This window comes from Paramormyrops kingsleyae, chromosome 3, assembly GCF_048594095.1.
Source record: "Paramormyrops kingsleyae isolate MSU_618 chromosome 3, PKINGS_0.4, whole genome shotgun sequence".
NCBI lineage: Eukaryota > Metazoa > Chordata > Actinopteri > Osteoglossiformes > Mormyridae > Paramormyrops > Paramormyrops kingsleyae.
This window is the reverse complement of record NC_132799.1, coordinates 25,456,579-25,473,929: the sequence shown is the minus strand read 5'-3', so window position 1 is coordinate 25,473,929 and position 17,351 is coordinate 25,456,579. Positions and strand designations below refer to the sequence as shown.

General features: G+C 48.1%; 1 protein-coding gene across 4 annotated transcripts in view; it reads right to left on the bottom strand.

Moving 5' to 3' along the window:
- Positions 1 to 2,075: 2,075 nt before the first annotated feature.
- The window catches only part of LOC111837797 (cadherin EGF LAG seven-pass G-type receptor 1-like), a 56,590-nt gene continuing 41,314 nt past the window's right edge, over positions 2,076 to 17,351 (bottom strand). For 2 of the 4 annotated variants that reach the window (XM_072709947.1, XM_072709949.1), the window contains 22 exons: positions 15,085 to 15,205; positions 14,724 to 14,907; positions 14,195 to 14,296; positions 13,659 to 13,753; positions 13,281 to 13,490; positions 12,990 to 13,173; positions 12,266 to 12,409; positions 11,924 to 12,083; positions 11,652 to 11,819; positions 11,426 to 11,552; positions 10,970 to 11,170; positions 10,196 to 10,370; positions 8,473 to 8,585; positions 8,126 to 8,205; positions 7,878 to 8,004; positions 7,665 to 7,790; positions 7,295 to 7,386; positions 6,264 to 6,367; positions 5,867 to 6,028; positions 4,388 to 4,603; positions 3,896 to 4,172; positions 2,076 to 3,295 (listed from right to left, as the gene is read on the bottom strand). In XM_072709947.1, coding sequence (XP_072566048.1) covers positions 3,271 to 3,295; positions 3,896 to 4,172; positions 4,388 to 4,603; positions 5,867 to 6,028; positions 6,264 to 6,367; positions 7,295 to 7,386; positions 7,665 to 7,790; positions 7,878 to 8,004; positions 8,126 to 8,205; positions 8,473 to 8,585; positions 10,196 to 10,370; positions 10,970 to 11,170; positions 11,426 to 11,552; positions 11,652 to 11,819; positions 11,924 to 12,083; positions 12,266 to 12,409; positions 12,990 to 13,173; positions 13,281 to 13,490; positions 13,659 to 13,753; positions 14,195 to 14,296; positions 14,724 to 14,907; positions 15,085 to 15,205 — 3,193 coding nt within the window. In that variant the 3' untranslated portion in view covers positions 2,076 to 3,270. The remainder of the gene's footprint in view (positions 3,296 to 3,895; positions 4,173 to 4,387; positions 4,604 to 5,866; positions 6,029 to 6,263; positions 6,368 to 7,294; positions 7,387 to 7,664; positions 7,791 to 7,877; positions 8,005 to 8,125; positions 8,206 to 8,472; positions 8,586 to 10,195; positions 10,371 to 10,969; positions 11,171 to 11,425; positions 11,553 to 11,651; positions 11,820 to 11,923; positions 12,084 to 12,265; positions 12,410 to 12,989; positions 13,174 to 13,280; positions 13,491 to 13,658; positions 13,754 to 14,194; positions 14,297 to 14,723; positions 14,908 to 15,084; positions 15,206 to 17,351) is intronic. The other 2 variants (XM_072709948.1, XM_072709950.1) reach the window with 2 other exon arrangements.

Genomic DNA, 17,351 nt, shown 5'->3' with positions numbered 1-17,351 from the left:
ATATTTAGTTGCAAGGACATTTCACGAATGGACTTCTTGCACAGGTGGCATCCTATCATGGTACCACGTTTGAATTCACTGAGCTCCCGAGAGTGATCCATTCTTTCGCAAATATTTTGTAGAAGAAGTCTGCATGCCCAGGTGATTGATTTTATACACCTGTGGCTATGGAAGTGATTGGAACACCTGAATTCAATGGTTTGGAGAGGTGTCCCAATACTTTTGGTCATATAGTGTATCTCTGATGGAAAATCAGATCGGTCTGATATTACACTGAATTATTGATCATGTTGTGCACTGCTCCACAGGACATCTGGTGGGGGCAGGTCCCACGGCCCCCGTGAACAGAAGTGCCTGCTGTGTATTTATGTAGGACTTTCTATAGATCAGACAAAAAATAGCTCTGCAACTTTCAGTCTATCCTGAGCAATAATATTACTATAACTTAAACTGAAAGTAAAATATATAAAACCTAGGGCTGGGAATCAATTTTTAAAAATAACCTTAAAAATCACATAGTTTTCTGTGATTAATCACGATTTTTAAACTGAGTTTGACTTAAATTACACAACTTCATTGTCTACCCTGTCAATTTTGCCACCCGGGTGGTCAATCAGTTTTGTTATGTTAGCATTTATTTCTATAATAATAAAGTATTTCAACAAATTAGAGGTAAGACAAATGAGCACCAGGTGTATCGTGTTACAGCCACACCAGGGAGGAGACAGGAGGGTCATGCAGACATGGCGGGCAGGAGATCACACAGCTACGGAGGCTCTGAAGGGACCTGTGCAAAAACAATAACATTCTCACACTTCAGTAAGTCGTGCGCACCCAAAATTAGCCTTAACCCTAACCATAAGTAACCAAACAAAATATGAGTCTTTTCACATGTATTCACAGATCTTTGTGGGGACCTGACTAATGGTCCCCACAACATCAAAAAAACTGTTTTTTTATCACATTGTGGGGGCCCTTTGGTGATATATTAAGTGATACATCAAATGGCCACCAGGTGGCACATGCTGCCCTTGTTTATTTGCTCGGTTGCTATGGAAGCGTGTCCAGCATCAGACGCAGACATACACAGCGGTCCATTGACAATACTGCCAGTAAAATCCGACAGCGCACGAAGACCTGAACCGAATGTGCTAAGGCTGTGGGTAATAACCAGGATCACTTTACACCGGTACCCTTAATGCATGAACACTTACTGGGAATGAACAGATGGGTGGTTTCCAGTAAAAAGAAATAATAAAATACTGATTTACTGCTGTGCACCAAAGGGTCCTAGAGAGGGAAACAGATCTGAGGACATGTAGATCTAGTGGTGAAACATTTATAGACTGATTTGCGCAAATTTAGAACACTATGGGTTACCACGCGAGGTTTTAGTCTCTGTATATCTGTGGGGCTTGCATGTTCTCCCATGTCGCTGTGGGGTTTCCTCCGGGTTCTCCGGTTTCCCCCCACAGTCCAAAAAGGACTCTAAGGTTAATTGCAGTTACCAATTTGCCCATAGGTGTGCATGTGTGAGTGAATGGTGTGTGTGTGTGTGTGTGTGTGTGTGTGGTGTGAGTGTGTCCTGCGATGGGTTGGTGCCCTGTTCTGGGTTGTTCCCTGCCTTGCACCAATAGCTTCTGGGATAGGCTCCAGACACCTGCAACCCCTGAGTATGGGAAATGGATGGATGGACAGTGAAGAGTGTAGATTTAACAAAATCTAGAAAAAAATAGTTATTTTTAAAGCTGTAGGCTACTGTTAAGGATATTTTCTTATTTAGTTCAACAGAATAGAGCCCTGAGAACACAAGTAAAGTCGGTCATGACTGTAAGCGGGACTCCTTTAGCAGGCCAGGCCTAACTGGGGGGGGGGGGGTAACCGGGACTCCTCTAGCAGGTAAAGCCTAACTGGGGGGGGGGTTCTGGTATTGGAATGAATATTTAACTCATCATGACAGTAAGGCCTTGCAATGCATGAGCTCTCATTTGTTAAGAGTTTAAACCCACTAAACAAATCTAAGACCTTACTCTCTTCTGTCATTACATCTATTAAGAACTACAAGGACAGGAGGATTATTATCCAAATTTTGTTTTATTTAAAGTCTTGCTGCAGCCTTAAAACAACACAAAATAAATATGTGTATGTTACAAAAAGAATTCCAGTGTCATAGATTACAGAAAAAAGACCAGGGTTTGGTAAGGTGGGGTGGCTGTACTGCTAGGACAGACACACATGAAATGTGTCTCGTTTGGTAGAAACCAGAGATAAGTGGTTAAACTAAGCTTAAATTCACTGCTGTCTCACAGCAGAGGTTGTCCTGTGTTGTAGATCATTCCGAGTGGTTCTATCACTCTCTCTCCCCTCTGCATCAGCAGTGTTGTCATCCTGAGGTCCTCCAAGGAAGAGGCAAATGTGCCAATTTGTACATGACATCATTATCTCCATGGCGATATCATAAATCAGAAATATAATTTATTTACCATTTTACCACTTTCAAATGGTATTCCAGGAATGGAACACAGCCTTTGGCATTTTTAAGGTTAATCAAGATAACCTTAAATGTCTTAAGTACCACGGAAATTGCAGATGTGTCAACAGATGTGGAACAATGCCTTACAGGAGTTCCAGATGATGAATTATTAGGCTGGGTCGCACCACATGACACAGCATCTTAGCTCCTGTCATGTGTATGAACAAAGTCGAAACACATAGCCGAAGACGTCCTGCGGACTTACATCTGTTACTGTATGTCTGACAGTTCAGATTCTGTGCTTCAATGTCACTGTTTTCTGGGAGGGGAAACCTTCCTGTGTTTCAAGTACATCCTGATGGAAAGCTTGCAGACTGTAAACCTAGTTACCCAACATGATGTCAAGTAGGACCGCACAGCTACACTTTAAAACAAGGCTCACAAAAAAACAGAATAAGATTTAACAGCCGTCCATAAATTTGTCCCAGACAAAGGTTTAAGGTTTAAAGTTTCTTTAAAATGTAAAAAAAAATGCCACTGCATCAATCTTCAACAGCACGTTTTTTGACTTGAAAGTCACTGTGGCTAGTATTTGCTCTGTGTGTGCACAGGTACATGCTGGGTCTTGTAGTTTCCACATCCTTCAGTGGCTTTGGCAATGGACCACCGTCCTGCTGTACCCAGATGTACGCAATCATTCCCTTTCACTTAGGCAGGCAAAAGCCAGCAGTAATACTGATCTCCATAGGAGCTGAAGGACAGAGGGGCGTAGCTTCTCCAGCTTTCCTCACAACGGCTCAAATTGAGGTTTCATTACTGCCGCTGCAGGGGGAGAGAGAGGGAGTGAGACACATGGGGATTAATCATCTGCACAGGCAAGATGCAGACACCACATCACTCTGCAGAGTACAAGCAGCATCCAAATTAACATTTAAGGGGAGGAGCCATGGCAAGATGGAGGGGCGGGGCATGAGGAGCATGATGAACAGTTGAATATCCACCTATAAATTAATATCAGTGAAGGGCGAAGCAGGGCAGCATGTTAGCATCTGTCTGGCTGGCTTCTGGTCTGCTCTGAAGATATAGTTTGTGTTGTGCATGTGTGTGTATATGCTGTGTGACAAACTGGCCTGCCTCGGGTGTACCCCAGCCCACGACTGGCCCAACATTTTCTGGGGCCCAAGTGAAATATGATTGACCTCTTTGTCATTTGTCATGTTCCTTCCCATTCTGACAGGCTGATCAGATAGGGGGCCCCCTGGTGGCTGCTGAACCCTAAGCAGTTGCTTGGATCGCTTACGCCTTGGGCAGGCCCTGCTCAAGCCTTTTGCCCTAAATGTAAAAGGACAGTCCTCACTCCCCCAAAGCCACCTGCTCAAGATAAGCGGTTGGAAGGTAGAGGGATTTTCCAGGGCCACTCACTAGGAGTCGGAGTCATCGCCCCTGTTCACAGTATCTGCCTGCAGCGCCACGGTGACCCCATTGGCCGGTTCCCGGAGGGTCACCGACGGCCGCTGGAGGGGCTTGATGAGCAAGCCTTCGCCCTGGCTGACTGGACGCGCTCCCTCGCTCGATGCCGCCGACGGCGCCCTGGATGGGACGGCGGGGCTGCTGTATTCTGACAGCTTCTCCCGGAGGCGGTTCTTCATGTTCTTGTCTGCAAGCGGAGGAGGGTGAGTGATCTTGTTTTTCAGAATTCCTGCGGAAGTACAAAAGGAACGCTGATTTTATTCCAAATCATACGCATCTGGGCTTATACCTGCAGCAGCAAATCCAGCTTTTAACATCCTGGCCTAAATCAGATCAGCCTCCTGATTCGATTTGTTGAATGCCTGGGCGTGCTACTCCCTGCTTATGACGTTATGCTCTTTCTGCATCCTGCAGCGAACCCCCCCCATGAACTGTCGCTCTTACCCTTCCTCTGCTCCGACTGGCGCTTGTTGTCGGGTGGAGGGTCCTCCTGGCCTTGGGGCATCTCTTCCAGGTGGTTTAGTTTGATCTCGGGATGCAACTCCACATTCACCCGCATCTCCACCCGCAGTTTCTCTGGCCTGCTGGGGCTTTCGCTGTCACTGGCTGTTGTCACTTCCACCGGCCAGTTAGGCTGCACATGATTGGATACTACATCCACTGAATCAATAGACGCAGGAAGTAATAGTTAAGTTGGAAAATATGTAAGAATGTCTAATTTAGCGCTTATTCACTGTAAGGACTTATTCTGCAACCTACAGTATGAGCGCAATAAACTTTGGAATCTGATATACTTCAAAAGCTCAATGTTCACTTTTGCAAGATGATGGAATTTGCTATAATTAGGGACAAAGACAGTAAGACTATAGCATTGTGACTGATGCTTTGCGAGTGCTTGCTAATGCTCATTAGAATTATGACCAAGATGGTGCAAGTATTTTATAATGCTCGCTAGCATTATGAACTAAGACTAAGGCTAAGTACTTGTTAATGCTCATTGCTATTATTTTCACGCCCGGCCCGTCCAATCCTCCTGTGTGCCATGCCCCCTCGTTGACTTTGTGCGAAACCCTGATTGTAATCAGCTGTTTTCTGTTTTGCTTGTTTAGTCCTGTGTATTTAAGTCTATGTCCGAGTCAGTTTCTCCAGATCTGTCATTGATGTTCATTACCGTCTGTTCCCGGAGTTGCTTCCTCGCTCCCTGCTCACGCACGGATTGTGACAGATCGTGACAGAACGACAGATCTCAACAAGAAGGTAACCCCCCCTAACCGAGGATGTTTAGCTCGGTCAGGTTGATGAGGTCCTTTACTGGCTGGCCCAGCCGGAGGTCCGAGAAGATCCGGTGGCCTGGGCATTAGCCAGCCAAAGCTGGACATTTTGGAGGAGATGTCCCTCACTGATGACACACATCTTGCGGAGGATTTGCTCAAAATTCTCCAGCTGCTACGAGAGAGGCTGACCGAGCATAGGACCCAGTTGATCGAGCCCAACAACGAATGGTTTCCCGATCCGCCGATGGACCTCCGCGGAGAATCCCAGCCTCCACTGAAAGCCCCGACCCGGAGAAAGAAGAAGCGAGGTCCTGTATTTCCCTTGTTTCCCCATAATAAATCCGTTTGTTTGGATTTCTGGCTACCGGAATTGCTTTCTCGCTCCCCACTCATGCACGGATTGTGACAGATCGTGACAATTATGACCCAGACTGTGAGTATTTGTTAATGCTGATTAGCATTTTGACTTTGACTGTGCGAGTACTTATTAATGCTCATCAGCATTATGACCCAGATTGTGTGAGTATTTTGACAGAGACTGTGAGAGTGCTTGTTAATAGTCGTTAGCATTATGACCAAAACTGTGGGAGTGCTCATTTGTACTGCTGAGCAGAGGGTACATTGTAGGCAGTGGGCGAGGGTACAGTACCTTTATGGGTGCTATGTAGGAGCTGGCGCTCATTGTTCTTGGTTGTATCAGAGTTCCACTTGGCCTTCACCTTCCCTTCATCCCCCTCACTGTCAGACGAGTGGGAGGAGGCATAGGAGATGCTGTGCTCATCTGCAGAGAGCTCGCTGTCAGAGTCGGAGTCTAGGGTAGCACAGAGAGCCACTATCAGCAAGCTCCAGAACTGGAGGATGAGTCTGAAATCTAACACTAAAATGCGTGAAACCACAGGCGAACCCTTAACTACCCATGGTCTTACTGTAGGCATTGGAACATGTCTTAGAGACTGAGGGAGGAAGGAAGAGTCCTGGGGATCTCAGGGATCTGTGTTGGAGCTGCAGTAGTGTATGATAGCTAGCCCCCCCCCAAACTCTCGTACCTTCACCCTTGGTACCATTCCGGGGGAAAACAGAGGAGTCCTTGTTGGTGTGTCCAGCTCTGGCTGTGCCCGAGAAGATACCAGGTTTCTGTCCAGACTCATCCCTGCCGAAACAAAGATGGGAAGCTGTGGGAAGGGCCCCAGTAGGATAGGGCAGCCACAGCACAGCCGTCCGAGGCCCAGCAGGCAAGGGCAACCACAGCACAGCTGTTCGAGGCCCAGCAGGCGAGGGCAGTCACGGCGCAGCTGTCCGAGGCCCAGCAGGCGAGGGCAGTCACGGCGCAGCTGTCCGAGGCCCAGCAGGCGAGGGCAGTCACGGCGCAGCTGTTCAAAGCCGGGCAGGCACAACGAAGGTCCATATTTGACAGATACTGTATTCCATGGTAAGGTTGCAACACAGACAACATCACACGGCCAACACTGTGTCCTGGGCTGGGTCTGACGGCAAAGGTTCTAACTTCCAGGCAGTTTTGTTTTGTGTCTCCTGGTTGCCCCCAGCCGCTGTACCCACCCCCTCTAAAACTGCACGCCCTGTTCTCCTGATTCCCAAAGCGGACCCTAATCAAACAGCATGTTTTCAAAAGGTAAAAACAAATCATTTGAATATGGGGCAAAAAATCAGCACAAAATTATGGAGCCCCAGTTTGTAATCTCATATCCCTGGGAAAAAGAAAGGCTGATTTTACCATCTCTGAGGTTAATTCAATTAATGGAGAAATGACAACAGTTATATACAGTGGCTAGGGTTGGGAATCTGAATGAGTAACAAAAACAGAAGCATAAATATATCCAGAGACACGGAACTGTGCCCTGTGACAGCTGGTGCAAGCCACAGACACAAAGCCGCGTTTACCTTGTGTTTGTGCAAGTAAGCACATCATTCTGGCGGTGGCTGGCATAGTGCATGCAGGCACGGCAAGTGTGAAGTGTGGGGTGGTGGGGGGGTGAGGTGGCAGAGTGGGCAGGGCGAGCCCCCATCAACTGGTCACCTGAGAGCATGAGCAAAGTAGCTTTGGCGACTCTTGGCTGACCTGATGCTGGTCTCCATGGATACGGTAGACTCCCCAATAGGTGTGCGGTACAGGGCGCTCTCCTCTGCGAATGTGTTGCAGTTCAGTGAGCGCTGCATGGAGGCATGTAGACAGACGTGTGAGCACCAGACACAAACGTAGGTTTTCTAGATTATTCTTTGACAGCCTTTGCAGAATTAACACAAATCTGTGTCTGCAAAAGTTATAAACCCCTAGTAACCCTCAAGTCTGAATAGTCTAATTATACTAGATATTTCTAAATAAACAGGTCATGACTCTTTGAATCAGCATTTTCTATTAGAATGATCAGGTGTGGCATCATCAGATGATGAAAAAGAATGAAGAGTTAGGAAGAAGAGTCACAACGTACAGTCAGCAGCGAGGCACGAGTGGTGCTCGACTCATCCAGAAGGGCCTTCTTCCCCGCAAAGACCTTCCTGAGACTCTTCCGCACATCTTTGCTGAAGACACAGTAGAAGAGAAAGACGAATATACCCTAAAAGAAAATGGATGGAGGATTATACATCAAAATCTTGAGTCTGAACATATGAGCTGACTCAAACACCCAGATATTTGGACCCACCTCCAGACAGCAGAAAGTGGCGAAGAGGTAATGGAAGACCATGATGTCACTGTTGACCGCCATCAGACCCAGCAGCCAGGTGGCGCTGATGAGCAGCAGCAGCAGGAAGGCACTCCGCAGGGCTGAACTGAGGAAGAGAGGCGTATATAAACGTTCCCTCCCATGGCAGATATATTTTGCATTTCATCTGCAGGTGTGGTCAGGGATCAGCCATCGTGCTGTAGACGAGGGCGTATCTGTGCACTCACATGAAGCCCGACTTTTCTAATGACCGGTGCCTCCGTCCACAAGTTGCCCTCAAAGCCAGCGCGAATATCACCACATTGACCTGAGAATGAAGACATTGTGTACAAGCCTCTGCTCCCCTGATCTGCAGCATGAAGTGTTTATAAGTGTAAGGCCTGAGATCACACGCCTTTAATGTGATGTCTCTGTCTAAATGTATGTCCCGTTTTCCATATTTTAATCAACCGTGCATTTCACCACACATTCTACGACGGAATTTTTTTTTACTTGAACTAATGTGCAAAAAATATGGAGAAGCAGAGAAACAGAGAGACACAAGCTGGTAGCAGAAGGACCCGTAAGGACTCACCAGGACAACCAGAGAGGACGGACCAAACAAACTCCAGATGAGGGTGTCATACAGCGAGAGCCAGCAGAAGTCGGGGTTCCCGTACCCCTGCGGGTCCAACCCCACAGCCAAGCCTGAGACGGGACCAGGAAAAGATGTAGGGCTGAACAATGGTGAGGGAACAGCACCACTACACTGTAAGCGGATCTGACCGTCATTCTGTTACTGGGGGAGGGACGAAAAGAGTCACATTGCCCCAGGAGTTTGGCGCTATACCACGGCCTTTGAGCTCACGCCAGCCAGGAACCTGACACCACGCTGGATTCAATGCCACACATCAGCAGCGGCAATCACCCCGGTCGGGGGGGCTTTCAGAAGAGACGGTATTCTGTGGCACCACATTTCTCACAGAGATCTCTCAGTCTGAGAATGACCACAAGGGTACCGCATTGTGTTTCAGTACAGGCACCAGAAGGTCATGGGTTTGACAACCACAAAGAGATCTGCTGCAGAACTCCACAGTTGATAGTCACAGGACCCACATTTTTCTTTAGTGAGGACTCAAATTTGAAAATTTTTTAACCAAATTTATTTCACAAAAAATAGTGCAGGCACTAAAATTTGCTGACTGGAAGTACAGTGCCAGCAACAGAATTTATAGTCATACGAGCGTGTGGGGTGATTATAGTCATGCAAGCGTGTGGGGTTATTATGGCCCTACGAGCCTGTGGGGTGATTATGGTCATACGAGCGTGTGGGGTGATTATATAGTCATACGAGCGTGTGAGGTGATTATGGTCATACGAGCGTGTGGGGTGATTATGGTCATACGAGGGTGTGGGGTGTTTATGGTCATACGAGCGTGTGGGGTGATTATAGTCATACGAGCGTGTGGGGTGATTATAGTCATACGAGCGTGTGGGATGATTATGGTCATACGAGCGTGTGGGGTTATTATAGTCATACGAGCGTGTGGGGTGATTATGGTCATACGAGCGTGTGGGGTGATTATGGTCATACGAGCGTGTGGGGTGATTATAGTCATACGAGCGTGTGGGGTGATTATGGTCATACGAGCGTGTGGGGTTATTATGGTCATACGAGCGTGTGGGGTGATTATAGTCATACGAGCGTGTGGGGTGATCATGGTCATACGAGCGTGTGGGGTGATCATGGTCATACGAGCGTGTGGGGTTATTATGGTCATACGAGCGTGTGGGGTGATAATGGTCATACGAGCGTGTGGGGTGATTATGGTCATACGAGCGTGTGGGGTGATCATGGTCATACGAGCGTGTGGGGTGATCATGGTCATACGAGCGTGTGGGGTGATTATGGTCATACGAGCGTGTGGGGTGATCATGGTCATACGAGCGTGTGGGGTGATCATGGTCATACGAGCGTGTGGGGTTATTATGGTCATACGAGCGTGTGGGGTGATTATGGTCATACGAGCGTGTGGGGTGATTATGGTCATACGAGCGTGTGGGGTGATTATGGTCATACGAGCGTGTGGGGTGATTATAGTCATACGAGCGTGTGGGGTGATTATAGTCATACGAGCGTGTGGGGTTATTATGGTCATACGAGCGTGTTGGGTGATTATGGTCATACGAGCGTGTGGGGTGATTATGGTCATACGAGCGTGTGGGGTGATTATGGTCATACGAGCGTGTGGGGTGATTATGGTCATACGAGCGTGTGGGGTGATTATGGTCATACGAGCGTGTGGGGTGCTCCCTACCCACAACGACGGCGGAGACGCCCCAGCCGATGGCGTAGTAGAAGCGCATGTGGCCGTGGTCGATGTTGCGCAGCTCAGTCAGCATGCGGTAGACGTGCAGGCCCTCCACAAACATCCAGGCAAAGATGCACACGCAGCAGTAATGCAGCAGAATGGCCACCATCATGCAGACGAACTAGAGAGTAGGGGGGATGGTTAGAAGGTCTTGAGATGGAGAGCTGCTACTGCCCTGATAGAGTAACCCATAATGGGGGAAGGTTTTGTCCACAGTATATGCCCACAGGACCACTGCAGCCCCCCCCCCCCTTCTGGTGAGAGTGAATGTTGCCCTATGACCCCAACATAAAGGAACCAATCAGAGCTGATCTTGGGATAATTCTCCCGCCTTCATAGTGCTAGTTGGAAGCTGAGAGGCTGGTTTGCCAGCCACTCCAATCCCATCTGTTTGCTCATTGTGATCAAAGAACCTTTTCTCAATATGTATTGTTAATGTAAATAAATAGTCAGTGGTTTCACACAGACTAAAAAGCTTCTCTGTAGGCCTTTGAAATATTTCCCTTGGCTGATGTTCCTGCGACAGACTGGCTAATGGTATCTGAAGAGTGGCAGCAAGCTGTCCAGGATGAGACCTGCGTTGGAGCCAGTGCTCCCTGGGACTGGGAGTCTTCAGACATTATTCTGCATAGATGTTGCATGGATGTGTGGGTAGATAAATAGATGGGTGGATTGATGGACGGACCAGCGGATGGATTCGGCGTGTGGGCGCTTTCTCACCGGGTTGTCGGTCTGGTTGATGCCGATGAGGAAGACGAGCTCAGAGAGGAAGAGCGCCGCCACCAGGTTCTTGTGGATGTTGTGGAGGTTGGATCGCACCTTGCGAACGGCAGCCAGTAGGATGAAGGTGAGGAGCAGGGCCAGCAGTGATGCCGACACCGCGGTGTAAGTGACAATCTTCAGGGGCAGGACGTCCCCATGCTGGGGGAAGTGGGGGTGTTAGAACAGGGGGGTCTTCATAAAAGACTTCACAACAAGACCCCAAAATCTGCATTTAGTCATTCCTAAAAAAAAAAACCTGGCTTCTTAATATTCATGAATATTATATGAATCATAATTTAATTATTTGAAAGTATAAAAAATATGAATTTCAGTATTTTCCCCTTTGAATACATTTATGGTATAATCCTGAACTCTCTACGTTAAACGATGTAGGTTAACGTGCAGGAAGAGCACCTCTCGCTTAGAGATGTCCATGAGCACGGCGAAACTGGTCATGTGGTTACACTGGCAGCTGATGTGGGTGGCATTCCTGAAGAACAGCTCACAGCCCTTCGAGGACCATCCGCCCGTCCCTCCAATCCTGCACCACAGCAATTAAACAATGTAAGCCTCAATGCTATATCTCATTGCTAGACAACACAGTTCAAATTTGTCATTTGTGTGATGAGTTGGCACCTACGCAATGGAATGGTTCCAAAACACACAAATAGGTTTGGTCCGGTCCTCAGTCTTCAGCAAGGTGTATTCCAAGATGACTGGCTTTTCCAGGAGGCTCGGCAAAAGTCCCCCTTCACTGTGGACAGCAGTGCTAACGATGGGGGTGTTGATAACTGGGCGGGTAGGCAACCTGGACACAAAAAGATGTTCTTATCTGCTGATTACGGCCTGAAGCTTCAAAGTTATAGTCCTTAGCACATGGAGTTCCATGTCCCTACGGAAGGAGAGGGGCACCTCAAACTCCGACGGTCTGGGTCATAGTGTTCTGGTAACAGTTGGCCCAGTGACCTGTAGATGATCACCATGGCAACTGGAAGAGGGACAACATTCTCAGCATCACGTCTCTTCTTGGTGCGGCCCTTGGTCTGAAGAGAAGGATCCCCTCTGTGTTCTACTGTGGAGAAGCACGTTGAGAAGATGCTGTGGAGCTTATGGAGCGAGAAGGTGAACTAGCTGCTTAAATTCCACATGGACAAGACCTTCAAAATTCTAGGAAGTCTTGTCACTGTAAGTAGTTAGAACAGCATTTCTACAGGGTCCAAACATGCCAGTATTGCTCGTGTCTTTTGGTTCTACCTTCATCCTGGCTGAATTTGGAAGTGAATTCCGGAAACCGCACGGAAGACTCCAGGTCTTTGGGATAAGCATTCTGGATATCCTGGAAACGTGGCATCTTGGCCTGGTCTTGATTGGAGGTATCCAGATAATCGACAGCAACAACTGACCAGAAAGGAGAAAAAATATATAAAGAGGACCAAGAAAATATATGCAAGGAAGACAGGATCACCCTGACGGGGTGCCAGTCTATCACAGGACACTCACAGACACTAATTAAAGGTAAGCCAGTAGCTCAGCAAACTGTGCCCATGTCCATAAGTTTGTGGGTTCGAATCTTGTGGCTAGCAGAGTGATTCCATCATCACTGAGACATAGCGTAAGGAAATTAACCCCAACTGCTTTAGGGATGTTGGTCACTGGCTCATTCTACTCTTTGATCCCAGGCTATCCTCACATGTATGTCACTTTGGACAAAAGAAACAAAAAGCGCTATATAATTAGTCCTTAATCTTCCACCTAAAACCTTCAGATTGGGAGGAAGCTACCCCACGTACAAGCAGAGCCGAAGACAGCAATGGAACGTCGGATGTGTGAAGCCACATGCCTACCATGTGCTTCTGTTATCATAGCATGATGCACGTACTAATGCAGTTCTATTCATACTTGAAAAGTATCAAAGGAGCCCTCTACAGTTTCAAATGCACCATGAATGATGTCACCTTGGGTTAGGTATACGACTCACTCATATTTTCCGTGACAATGGTGAAAGGTTTCAGGTAGGTCTTCCTCATGTTCTGGACCATGTTATTGGCATACTCCTCAAAGTTCCGGAGCAGGTGAGCCGTTCCACCCTCGGATGTCTGGATTTGGTCCCAGTGCTCCTTATTATTTGGGTCGAGGACGGCACTGCTTGCTCTGATGATGTTCTGCAGCATTGCCACGGATATATATCAGTGTCCCAAACGCCGAGCTCATATGAGCATTTCATGTAAGATTTCCCTCTCCACAAACTAGCTAACCCTGCCCATCATACCTGGCTGAACTGGGCATCCCGAGTGGCTGCCAGGTCGAAGCCCTGCCGTTGGTTCTCATATCGCAGGACCCGCAGGATCAGCTGGTACGCCGTCCTGACGTCGTTTCCATAGAAGCGGCGCATGTGCTCAGTGGCATTCTGGAGCATGCGGGCAATGCTCTTGGATTTCTCTGAGTCCATCAAGGACTCATTACGGTGCAGCTCCTCATTCTGGGTGGAGATGCACAGAGAGAGAATCCCATGTGGTGACCTCAGAGCAGTAAAATAAGGGTCATAAAATTAAAGAGGAAGGAGGATTCATCACAGATCCAACATCTCCTCATTATCTACATGGAGAAACCTGATGCCCTTGAAGGTTCTGCTTGGTGAGGCACCCACCAGTGTCTTCAGCTGGGAGAAGGTCATGGTGGTACAGTTGAAGAGATTGGGAGGAAGCCAGCCCTTCTCGTCGCTGCAGTGTCGGACTGCTGTGCCTACAAGGTGGAGGGAGCCCATTCATGTGTGGTAATGGTCGTACCTCGCAGACCATTTGACCAGATGGACAACAATGACCGCTCACATGAGAGCCCTGCCCTCCAGAGGCAATGACCTTATTGGCTGATTGACGCGACTGACAACGGTCAATGAGAGCTCAAACATATGGACAGAACACTGCATTTAGTGTTATTTACACCTAGAGAAGTCTTGGCAGACCAAAAGCAAATTTTGAATAGGACAAGAACCCATCATCTGGGGGCCTGATTTGGGCTGTTTAAATAATCTTAAGGCACAAAATGACAAAACAACAAATGAGAAATTACGCTGTTTTACACTGACTTGAATTATTGGTTTCCTGGGTGCTTGCTTATTCACAAAACCGCACACTTCTGTATAACGGCTCTGAAATGTACCAAGAGATACTTGGCAAATCTCACCGAACGAGCCCTTTGGACAGTCTATTGCAGCTGGACGGCCAAACTTGGTCTTGGGCCACCAGATTCCCGCGTCGAAGGCCTTGGGGCAGCCATCGTAAACGACTGCGGGTGAAAGACAGAGCAGATGGCAAACAGACAGGAACTGGCAGCTGTCAGATTCCCCGTATCATTGTGGGGGAGACGCCAGGCAGTCAAACAATCAAAAGGAACTCAATCTGACAAGACATTTCAGTTTAAAATAAAAACACTTAAAATATCTTTTACTTATATTACCAGAACATTCAGTGTTATACTATACACTTCTTACCAATGTTACATTTTGAGTACTTCAAATATAATTACTAATAAAGAATAAAACATGATATTATTACCTGCAGGTGGCTAGGGTTACAAGACGACGGCAAGCGAGAATGTAAACGGCTCAACTTAGCACTGTCTTGTAGAAGACGCTCTCGGCTATGCAGGCTGATAAGCTAATAGCGTGATCCTTGGTATCTAGGACAAAACCTGCGCCACAGAGCACACGTACCCTCGCAGCCAGTGCCCGCCACCTCGGCGAATGGGTTGTCGCAGCGGTTGCACTGGCGCCCGATGACACCCGCCTTGCAGGTGCACTGGCCAGTGTGAGGGTCACATGTGCGGGTCTGGGCGCCCACCGGGAAGCAGTCACATGGGTAGCAGGTGTCTTCGCTCTCTGGCCTGTAGTGGTTATCCTGCACAATGGGCATGAGTTAGCGCCTGCTACTGGTCAGACTTTGTATTACAGTCAGCAATTTTAATTCAGTGTCAGATTTTAAGATAAGTGGGGGTTAACTGAATTTGCTGATGTAGTACAATCAAAAAATGTTTAATGTATGTTCCGTACCCCCCCCCCCCACACACACTCCTACCTTACACCGGCATTCCCCTGTCGTCTTGTTGCAGTCAGGGTTGAATCCTTCGCTGACATCGCAGTTACAGGGCCCACAGACTGGGTGCCCCCACCAGCCACGAGGACAGGGCTGGTCCACCCTGCAGGAATGGTGCAGACTTTAAGAAGCCGGTCGCTGAGCCCGTGATACCTGACATACTGGCATAGGTCCTTCCTGCTGTGATCCCACTGCTTCTCCATAACCTCCTTCTAGTTACTGGGTGTAAATCTTTCAGTCATGTAGTAAAATTCTGCCTTCATGCTTTTAAAGAAAAACTTTTTAGTGGGGATAATGAAAACCCTTTAGCAACGAGACACTTCTTAAATGATCCATTTTGTCAAAGGAAAATAAGTAGGATTTATGTGTTGGAATATCACAGAGAGCAGGAGTTGTGTGTGAATGTCTCCCAAAATCTCTGGGTATGAAGCCCTCGGTTGGAGATTAGCAGGAATCAGATAAACAGGCTCCTGATTGTAAGCTGCTCATGTCTCTCTTCTGGTTTAGAAGCCAGGTTTTCCAGTGGTCTATATGAGTCTAAATAAAACACCAATGTTAGTGAATGGGATTCCAGACTTTCAGTTCAAAACAGCCAGTCCACAGCAATCTTCCCAAACACAGATCCATCGGCATGTATGATCTCGACCCTGTAGAGCACATTAGGTGAATATCAGGTATTTAAGGCTGTGCCAAAACCAAAATAGCAGAGTGGGTCTGTTCAACAAAATAAAAGAAGTGGATCATTTCACAGCAAATATTTTGGAACAGAAGTAGAGTCGTGTATGAAGGTTAATTAAGGCACGCAATAAAAATATCATGGCGTGTCATCTATATATACAGCATCAACAGTAAACACTACAGGTTGATCGTAATTATGTCCTCTGCACTGCTGAGCTGGGTTGCCAAGTTGGAGACCACAACCCTGAGGGGGATTTTAAAATGAGCACGTAAACGGCAAGCCACGAAGTTTGCTGCACCGGGAAAGTCTTTGCAGCAGACCTGCAGCACATCAAAGGGAAATTCCAACTAATTAGACCCCAGTCCCTGTGTTATTCTCTGCTACTGGATGGCCATCTCAGACCCCAGTCCCTGTGTTAGTCTCTGCTATTGGATGGCCCTCTCAGACCCCAGTCCCTGTGTTAGTCTCTGCTATTGGATGGCCCTCTCAGACCCCAGTCCCTGTCTTAGTCTCTGCTATTGGATGGCCCTCTCAGACCCCAGTCCCCGTGTTAGTCTCTGCTATTGGATGGCTCTCTCAGACCCCAGTCCCCGTGTTAGTCTCTGCTATTGGATGGCTCTCTCAGACCCCAGTCCCTGTCTTAGTCTCTGCTATTGGATGGCCCTCTCAGACCCCAGTCCCTGTGTTAGTCTCTGCTATTGGATGGCCCTCTCAGACCCCAGTCCCTGTGTTAGTCTCTGCTATTGGATGACCCTCTCAGACAGCAGTCCCTGTGTTAGTCTCTGGTATTGGATGACCCTCTCAGACAGCAGTCCCTGTGTTAGTCTCTGGTATTGGATGGCCCTCTCAGACCCCAGTCCCTGTGTTAGTCTCTGCTACTGGATGGCCCTCTCAGACCCCAGTCCCTGTGTTAGTCTCTGCTACTGGATGGCCCTCTCAGACCCCAGTCCCTGTGTTAGTCTCTGCTATTGGATGGCCCTCTCAGACCCCAGTCCCTGTGTTAGTCTCTGCTACTGGATGGCCCTCTCAGACCCCAGTCCCTGTGTTAGTCCTGCTATTGGATGGCTCTCTGACACCACAGTCCCTGTGTTAGTCTCTGCTATTGGATGGCCCTCTCAGACCCCAGTCCCTGTGTTAGTCTCTGCTATTGGATGGCCCTCTCAGACCCCAGTCCCTGTGTTAGTCCCTGCTACTGGATGGCTCTCTGACACCACAGTCCCTGTGTTAGTCCCTGCTATTGGATGGCCCTCTCAGACCCCAGTCCCTGTGTTAGTCTCTGCTATTGGATGGCCATCTCTGACCCCAGTCCCTGTGTTAGTCTCTGTATTGGATGGCCCTCTCAGACAGCAGTCCCTGTGTTAGTCTCTGTTATTGGATGGCCATCTCAGACGCCAGTCCCTGTGTTAGTCTCTGCTATTGGATGGCCCTCTCAAACAGCAGTCCCTGTGTTAGTCTCTGCTATTTGATGGCCCTCTCAAACAGCAGTCCCTGTGTTAGTCTCTGCTATTGGATGACCCTCTCAGACCCCAGTCCCTGTGTTAGTCCCTGCTATTGGATGGCCATCTCAGAC